Source organism: Balaenoptera ricei, chromosome 3 (genome assembly GCF_028023285.1).
Source record: "Balaenoptera ricei isolate mBalRic1 chromosome 3, mBalRic1.hap2, whole genome shotgun sequence".
Lineage (NCBI taxonomy): Eukaryota > Metazoa > Chordata > Mammalia > Artiodactyla > Balaenopteridae > Balaenoptera > Balaenoptera ricei.
In genome coordinates, this window is record NC_082641.1 from 36,505,807 (window position 1) to 36,515,222 (window position 9,416).

Here is a 9,416-nt window from a genome sequence, read left to right on the forward strand (position 1 = left end):
CCAGGAATTGAACCCTGGCCCTGGCAGTGAAATTGCCGAGTCCTAACCACTGGACCGCCAGGGAATTCCCAGGCTCCAGTTCTGACATTTTGTCAGCTTGATGAACTTTATCTTTGGGCCTCTTTCCTTGTCTGTGTAAATAAGAATAATGACTCCTACTTTACAGGGTTGTGGCAAATAAGAGAAAATGATAAAAGCACTTGGAAGACTGTGCTTTCTACACATCTAAAGTATAATTAATCTCTTACAATTCCTAGATTTTATTGGGCTTATTAAACTAATGATTTAATTTTTTTTTTTTTTTAATTTTTTTAAAAATTTTATTTAATTTTGGCTGTGTTGGGTCTTCGTTGCTGCATGTGGGCTTTCTCTAGTTGTGGCGAGCGGGGCCACTCTTCGTTGAGGTGCACGGGCTTCTCATTGCGGTGGCTTCTCTTGTTGCGGAGCACGGGCTCCAGGCACGTGGGCTTCAGTAGTTGTGGCTCGCGGGCTCTAGAGCACAGGCTCAGTAGTTGTGGCGCACGGGCTTAGTTGCTCCACGGCATGTGGGATCTTCCCGGACCAGGGCTTGAACCCGTGTCCCCTGCATTGGCAGGCGGATTCTTATCCACTGCGCCACCAGGGAAGCCCTAAACTAATGATTTAAATAGCAGAAGCTCAAATGATGTGCACTGAAAAGTGAATCTCTTTCCTACTTAAATAGATCTCCCCAGAAGCAGTTACTGACATCGTTTTCTTATTTATCCTTCCAGATATATTCTTTGCATTTTCAAGTAACCATAAACAGACACACACAGAACTTTTGAAACAAACAAACAGGAGCATGCAATACAACGTTACGCCATTTAATTTATCTTGAACTCTTTTTAATGTGTGAAACATTCATGAATCTACTTAATTTTTTTTCACTGTGGCTGCATGGTATTTCAGTGTATGGGTATGCCATAATTTACTTAACCACTCCTGTTGATACACTTTTAGGTTGTTGCTAGTCTTTTACACACTGTGCTGCAATAAACACACCTGTACATAATCTTTGTGTACATGTTCAAGTAACTTAATTTTTGACAGCAGAATTGCCAAGTCACAGAATATGTGCATTTTAAATCTTGGCAAATATTATCAAATTGCCCTTTAAAGAGGTTATGACAATTTTTATCTGTAGGCTTCATTTATAGTGAAAAATTATACACTATTAAAACAAAACTATTCTAGTTAGCAGTATCGCCCAACATTTGGGGAGTTGTAAAGGAGTTTCTATACCAACAATAATTCTAGGTGATTAGGTCTTCTCTCTCAAATTAATGTTTTCATCTCATGAAAATTATATAAAAAATAATCTATAATTGTTTTGTCAGGGATAAAACACAGCTCAGAGTTACTTGACTGTGTCTGTTCCACGTGAGTATGAGGGTCATGTCTAGGACCTGATCATCACTGAGGCTCCACCTCTGAAATCTTAGTCCTGTTCTCTACAAGCGTCATCCTGTCTCTTGAATTCTCACTGCTTTCCTTCCTTTGACTGTGGGAGTCTACCTCATTTAGCCTTCCTGTCTTTCCATACCCCTTTCCACCTAGTTTATTGCCCCGTTTCTGATGTTACCTTGTCCTCATTGTATATATCTTGAGTCACTTTTTCTTGTACTCTAAGCATATTCCCTTTGGCTTTTTTTTTTTTTCCACATTCAGTATTTTTATTTAATTTTTTAGCGGACAATTTACATACCCCCCCCCACCCCTTCCTTTAAGTTAGTGTGACAATTTTCCATAATAAACTACTTAAAGAGAAGCTTTGGTCAAGAATGGAATGAAATAGCAAAACAACAAAAAAAACAAACCCCAAATCACTGCTGCTTTTAAAAAACCAACACTTTTAACCAATTATCCTCAAACAAAACACACAAGGTTTGCGCCATATGTGTCTTCAGTGTTTGCTGGTGGCCGGCTCTCCTGCCCATCATGCAAATGGCGCAGCTGCCCGGCGCAGCCTGTCCGTCCTCATGCTGGATCTGGGAGGCTCGCTCAGCTTCACATTATCCGAAGGCCCTGGATAGAAGACTCTAAGGTCTTGAAATCCCAAATGGTCATGGCTCCATCGATGCCAGTAGTGCAAAATTTGCGACAATCTTGCTTGTCCACCTCATAAATAGACACTTGAGTGATGCTGTTCCGGTGCAGCGTCTCCAGGGCCGTGTTGCGGTCCCCGGTTGTGGCCCGCTTGTCCATGTTGCGGAAGCACCCCATGGCCGACATGTTGCGCTGGATGCTCTGTTTTGGGATGTCTAGCTTGGAGACGAAGGTCAAGCAGCCGCGGTCGTCGCAGCTAAAGAGCATGGGGCAGCAGTCACGGCCAGCGGCCACGACGCTGTTCTCCAGGACGAAGTGCGCACTCAGGAGGGGCAGGAACTCTGTCTTCAGAGTTGAGACCTGCACACTTTTTGAGGCATCGGCAACGGACACGGTGCTGTCGTGGCTGACCCAGGCCAGGCGGCTCCCGCTGGCGGAGAAGCTGACCCCGTGCACCCAGCCGCCAGTGCCACTGCCACTGCCACCAAACTCTGACATCAGCTGACCAAAAGGCATCTTGCTGCCCCAGGGTGTACTGGCTGGCTTCTCATCCACTTCTTTAATGTAGGCAGAAAACACTCTGCATTTGAAATCACAGGATCCTGCTGCCAGCAAGACGTTGTTGGGATGCCAATCCAAGCTGAGGACCGTGGAGCGAATGGGTTTTTTAATGTGCTTGCTTACCCACCAGTCATTTTCGGACTCGAAGTAACAAACAGAAATGAGGCGTGCTCCGCTGCCCACAGCAAATTTGTTCTCTGGCGGGGACCACTTGACAAAAGTGGCTGCATGGTTAATTCTCAGGATCACCAGGGTCGGCTTCCAGACACCATCTTTCTGACTCCACACGTAGGCATTGCGGTCAGCCCCGCAAGTGACGATGCGGTCACTCTTGGGAGCCCAGTCGATACCTGTGATGTGTCCGTTGTGCTCCTTGAGCTCATGAGCTTTCACCCACTGGCTCCCGTTCTTCTCATAGATGTGGACTTCGTGGTTATTGGGGCTAAGGGCAATCTGGGTACGATCCCTGTTCCAGGCATGATAGGTGACTGGCTCTAGTAAAAACTGATGCAGGGACATTATTCTTAGTGTCTTCAAAGGACACTAAAGAAAGCTGGGGGTTGGGGCCGTCCAAACGGGCTCGGAGCGTTGAATTTGCAGACTCTGGTCAGTCGACGCGGACAGGCTCCGGCGGGTGCGGGCAGAGGACCGAGGGAGGCCCTGCTCCCTTTGGCTTTTGAACCCTACATCCTGGAATTAATTATTGCAGTCATTTACTTCTGCTCCCTGCTGAGCACTGCTGGAAAAAATTCTTATCAGACCTTAAGTTAGGCCTTTTGGTGTCTGATTTATATCTTTCCTTTCCTAATTGGCATTCTAGACCTTCAGTGCAGCACTCAAGACCTCTGCCCACACCCCACCCCAGCAGGTGACATGTCTATCTGACTTCCTACCCCCAACTTAGCTGTGGGGTAAACTATGTGGTTCCTTCGTTGTCTCCTCTTTTATTACAGAGAAAGATACTTCCCTTTTCTTCAAGGCCAATCCTGAATCCCACACCTTGATGTCTCCTCCAAGACCATGTTTCATCTGTCAATCCTACTACTCTCTCCTCCACTGGTTCCTTCTCCTTCAGCAAATAAGTAATGACTCTCTTCTGGCTTAGAGAACCTCTTATTGACATGTCCCCCTCTAGCCACGTCTCCTCTTTACTTCCAAGCCTTCTTGAAAGAATTTCTGTACTGACAGTTTCCATTAACTTGCCTCACTCATGCTCCCTTATCCCACTGTAGTGTGGCTTCTGATTCCACCATACCACTCACAGTGTTCTTGCTAGAGTTATTCTAGTTCCCTGTTGTTACCCTACCTGATCTTTCTGTTCAGTGTGGCGCTGTTTATTACCTCATCTTCCTGAAATTTCTTTCTTAATTTTCCTCAGTGTTCTTTCCTTCTACTTCTGGCTGTTCTTTTGGTTTTCTTTGCTTGCTTCATCTACCTGCTGTTTTAACTGGATGTTTTATTGGATTCTGTATCTTTATGTCAGTCCACCCTCTGTTTAGCTCCAGATTTGTCTTTGTAACTGTTTGCCAGATTTTCCACTTTGCTTTGAGTACCTCAGACTCACCGACTCAAAAATGAATTTATAATCTTCCCTATCACATCCCACTCCAAACCTACTTGGACTTCTCTGTTCTTTATTCTGGTTGGTATTCTAAGCCAGAGATCTGGGAGTCAGTATGACACCTCCCTCCTTACTCCTCACCTGCCATGCTGTTTTACACCTCTGTGCCTCTGCCTAGAATAACCTACTTCTTTCCTGTCCTTCTCTCATTCCATTCCAGGCAGAATTCATCACTCTCCTCCTGTGTACTGCTGCAGTCCCATTTCCCATTGCCCTCTTCTCTGTAACAGGCCTTCTGTGGTGCATTGCATTTGTTTATGTTCATGTATTTCACCTTCCTGAAATACTCTGGCCTATGATACGAAGTTTTTAAAAACAAGGACAGTTTATCTTCATTACCTAGCACATGGCCTGGCACCACAATAATTGCTCAAAAAATGCTTGTGGAATGGAGAGGGGTGCATGTCCCCAGAAAGGAAATTGACCTTGATTTTTATCTAAGGGAAAATATACAATTTTTTAAGAAATGCAAAAACATGGAACAACATTCAGATCCAAATTTTATTTCTTTGCCAGAGCACAGATACAATTATAAGAATCATTAAAAACTGACTATTTCTACCTCTTAGAATAGTCTTTTGGATGTGGTAGAAACATTTGAGTTATAAATTCTGATCCTTCTTTCAAGAAGGTGCTATTAGAATTAACCAAAAAGAAAAAACTTTTTGCATTTTCTGTTTTTCTTAATTGTCAATATGATTTTTTTTCTTTTCTAACAGGTGAAAAACCTTTTGAATGTCCAAATTGTCATGAACGATTTGCTAGAAATAGCACCCTCAAATGTCACCTGACTGCATGCCAAACTGGAGTGGGGGCAAAAAAGGGAAGAAAGAAGCTTTATGAATGTCAGGTATGTGTGGGTGTACTCCGTCCTTAGCAAAGGAGTCTGCGTTTGAAATCATTAGAAGTGAAGGGTGACAGACCTAGAGCAAAGGTATAGAGCTGACAAGTTTAGAAAGAAATGAGTAAAGAACATCATTGTCTTGCTTTCATAAGGGGGAATAGTAGTAGTAGTAGTTGTTGTTTTTACCCAACCCTAGATGATACCAATGTCAATAAAATTATGTCCTAAGTAACATAGTCTGAAACTATGGTTATTCTTAACCATAGAACAGTCATTAGAATTCAGGAGTGGGGTGGAGGAGGCAGACCAGCTATAATTGGCTCTTCTTCCGTGATTAGTGTATATTTATCCCACATGGTGAAATTGTTCTTAATGTTGATATCATGGAAGAAATTATAATAGTGTTACTTTATAGTCCTTTAATATAGACAATATTAAAATGTTTCCCCAAAAGGATTTAAGTTGTTAGCTAATCAGGTAAAAGATCAAATAAACAAAAGAATTATGAAATTCCCTTAGACTATGTTACAGATGTCATATTTATAACATTTTCAGAAAAATCTTCAACTTTTTTCTTATAGAGAATAAATGCATCCATATTTCCTTCAGTTTGAATATAAGTGTTAACACCAAATGTTTGGTTATTTCAGGTCTGTAATAGTGTGTTTAACAGCTGGGACCAGTTCAAAGATCATTTGGTAATACACACTGGAGATAAACCCAACCATTGTACTTTGTGTGACTTGTGGTTTATGCAAGGAAATGAATTAAGGAGGCATCTCAGTGATGCTCATAATATTTCAGAGCGTCTAGTAACTGAAGAAGTTCTTTCAGTAGAAACACGTGTGCAAACTGAACCTGTGACATCAATGACTATTATAGAACAAGTTGGGAAGGTGCACGTGTTACCATTGCTTCAGGTTCAAGTGGATTCAGCACAAGTGACTGTGGAACAGGTCCACCCAGATCTGCTCCAGGACAGCCAAGTGCACGATTCACATATGAATGAGCTTCCAGAACAGGTCCAGGTAAGTTATCTAGAAGTGGGTCGAATTCAGACTGAAGAAGGTACAGAAGTACATGTAGAGGAGCTGCATGTTGAACGGGTAAATCAGATGCCAATGGAAGTACAAACTGAGCTTCTAGAAGCAGACTTGGATCAAGTGACCCCTGAAATCATGAACCAAGAGGAGAGAGAGCCTACGCAAGCAGATGCTGCTGAGGCGGCCAGAGAAGATCACGAAGATGCTGAGGGTTTAGAGACCAAATCAACAGTGGATTCCCAAGCTGAAAAGTCAGGAAATGAGAACAGAACACCTATGCCAGTTTTAGAATGAAATAACAAATGAATATATTTTTAAATTTATGTGTTGAGTTTTTGAACTGATGATGGGCAGTGTGACTGTCCTTAAGCTAACAGACACGTGGACCAAAGTTAAGCTCTTTCCTGTTGTGTTGGACTGTTTCTATTGAAACAAACTGATTTTCCCCCACTTGATGCCACAGAGGAGAGATCTTTCCCATAAGTGAATGGGAAGCTTTGAGAAGTATATTTCTGGAAAACTGAAACGGATTATATTCTTATTATATAGTTGGGTACGAATGTATCTATTTTCATTGTGGTAAGGGTTCTCCCTTCTCTCTTTGCCCAGTCATGTCCTTCCTGAAGTTTTTTTTCCCCCATATTGTAAAATCAAACGTAAAATCATTAGAATACAAGTTTATGTATTCTAATGCATGTTAGAACATTTGAATATATAGGAAACACAAGGCTGCATGAAGAAAAGTGCATTGTTACTGTGCAGTTAAATTTTGGCTTCTGGCTTTCTTTAGCTTGAACAACACTCTTGTCTACCCTGACAGTCACAGATGTCATCTCTGCAACAGAAACGGTGGTGGTGGCGGCAAATTTCTAGAATGTTTAAAAACCAACCACACCCATGTGCCTTTTCAAACTCAACTAAACTGTAAAGCGCCTCTGGTTCTTTCAGAGTTTGTGTTGCAAGGAGCAATGTAGGTCATGCTATAGCACTCTATATTTTCCTTACAATGACAGCTACCAGTTCTTTTTCACTTCAGTTAGATTGAGAAATTTCATTTAATGGCAGCTGAAGGGCCATTTTCAATTGGGAAAATTCACTTATATCTGTGGTAAACTTTATTTTGAAGAAAAGTTGCACTAGTATTTTACCACCAGATGAAAAAAAGATGAGCATCACTTAAAAATTAATGTATTTAAAATAAAGTACAGAGAAAAACATGTATATAATATATCAGGCTTTGTTTTGAATGAATCTTTTTCCCCAATCCTTAATGTAAAGATGTTGTGCTATAACTTTTAAAGCCATACAAATAAGAGTGCTAAACTGTGGACTTAAAAGTAGGTGTGTAAATATTTTTAATCAGTATTACTTGGAAAATAAAATATAACAACCACATACACCAATATGCTATTTTCTTTACCTGTTAAATATTGGGAGATATTTACATTTTTAAAGTAAACTTTAAAATTATGTGTTCATGACTCTTTTTTCACCTTACCAGTGTGGAAGTTGGTTTGTGGTCAGAGATGTCTTCTCATCTGTATTAACATGACTGATACACGAATTGAGATATAAAATTCTCAGTACACATCTCCAGTCCCCAAAAATCAGTTCGAAAGAAAGGAAGGAGGAAGAGGTTGATATTTGCTTTTCTATATGGTGGAACACAATAGCCAATGGAATTTTAGTACAGCCTATTTTAAAAATACTTTCTCCACTTACTAGTGTGTTAAATTTAAAAGATCAACATGACTTTTAGTAATGCTGATGTTAAATGGTATCACATTTATGAAATATACTGAAGAGGATGGCTTCCCACAACTGGAGAAGTCATGGATTTAAAGATAATAGGAATTAGAAGGTTGTTTTTATTTTAGGATCAAAGTGTATGAACATTTCCAAGTCTCTTCTCTTTGGCAGTTGGGTATCTGCTACAAAGCTTATATTTTTATTTATATATATATATATTTTTTTTTTTTCTTTTTTTGAAGTCAGAAAATACTAATGATAGAATTATATCATATTGAATTTTTCAGTTTGCCTTAAGATGTCCACGTTCCTGAGTTAGTTGTAGTTTAAAGAAATGTTTAAATTCCTGACAGATACAGTGGTCTCAAGTATATAAATTACTAGTTAGTATCTAGTGAATTTTGAATGCTGAAAATAGCTCATGCTGTGCCCTTAAGCCAAGGTATGAAACAAGGTTTATTTTTAAACATCATCTTTCAAGAGCCCTGACCACAAGGTAGAGATCAGGGACAAAGGCACAGCAAAGCATTAAAATTATCATTTGAGTTTTTAGATTTGGCAAGGCCTTTCAGAACAGGTTTGAGGGACAGGTATAGTTCATTTTACTTTTCCCAAAAGGTGTGAAGGCTGTATCAGTGTGCTCCAAATGCCAGTAAATTTGATTGCAGAAGAGAGAAAGCTACCCGCTGGTGGTAAACCTTAGGTTGATTAGGACTTTGCAGTTCATAAAGCATTTTACATGTAACAGCTATTAAAACCCATGATGTATATTGAAGTACTGAAATGGATATTTTGTTCCTCTCACTTTACTCCTACTGGAGTTTTTAGCTAGGTCTACAGTGTGACACCTGGGCAGTAGTGCCAGACATTGGTCATCATAGGAATCCCAAGAGCACTGGAGAATGAATGATAGGAGAGCCTCTTCTGTCTCCCCTACTCCACTGTTCAACAGCAGTTCTTTGATTATCTGACACCAACTGGGTTTCCTTCAATTCTGACAGTACCAAGAGTGAACGTAGATTCCAGAAGTTAGAAGTACCACAAGATTGCCCCCACTTCAGATACCAGCCGACAATAGAGTCCCCAGGGTACCCACACTTCTGCCTGGCCGACTACATATTAGGTGTTCTCACCCCCTCCCAGGTTCAATAATGTGCTAGAATGACGCAGAATTCAGGAAAGCACTGTACTTAGGAGTGTAGTTTTATTATAAAGGCTACAAACCAGGAACAGATGGGAGGAAGGACCTGCATAGGGCCAAGTGGGGGAAGAAGTGTGCAGCACTGCCCTGTCCTGTCCTGGTGCTCCACCCTCCCAGCACGTGGATGTGTTTACCCAGATGCTCCTTTTAACACTGTTTACTTAAGTTTCATTACCTGGACATGATTAAGTCATTGGCCATTGATTATTGAACTCTCTCCAGCCCCTCCTACTTCCCTGGAGATCTTGGGGGTGGGGCTGATAGTTCTAGCCCTCTAATTCATATGGTTGATTCCTCTGGTGACCAGAGCCTAGAGTCACCTCATTACAT

The 9,416-nt window shown here is 41.1% G+C and overlaps 2 protein-coding genes across 8 annotated transcripts in view; one reads left to right on the forward strand and one right to left on the reverse strand.

Moving 5' to 3' along the window:
* ZNF131 (zinc finger protein 131) overlaps nucleotides 1–7,559 on the forward strand; it is a 32,813-nt gene extending 25,254 nt beyond the window's left edge. For all 7 annotated transcript variants that reach the window (XM_059916322.1, XM_059916327.1, XM_059916324.1 and 4 more), the window contains 2 exons: nucleotides 4,969–5,099; nucleotides 5,744–7,559. In XM_059916322.1, coding sequence (XP_059772305.1) covers nucleotides 4,969–5,099; nucleotides 5,744–6,430 — 818 coding nt within the window. In that variant the 3' untranslated portion in view covers nucleotides 6,431–7,559. The remainder of the gene's footprint in view (nucleotides 1–4,968; nucleotides 5,100–5,743) is intronic.
* LOC132362212 (actin-related protein 2/3 complex subunit 1A-like) lies at nucleotides 1,941–3,122 on the reverse strand. The gene is given in 2 exon segments (XM_059916330.1): nucleotides 1,941–3,084; nucleotides 3,087–3,122. Coding segments are annotated over 2 exon segments (1,077 nt in total). The 5' UTR covers nucleotides 3,108–3,122; the 3' UTR covers nucleotides 1,941–2,028.
* Nucleotides 7,560–9,416: the final 1,857 nt, after the last annotated feature.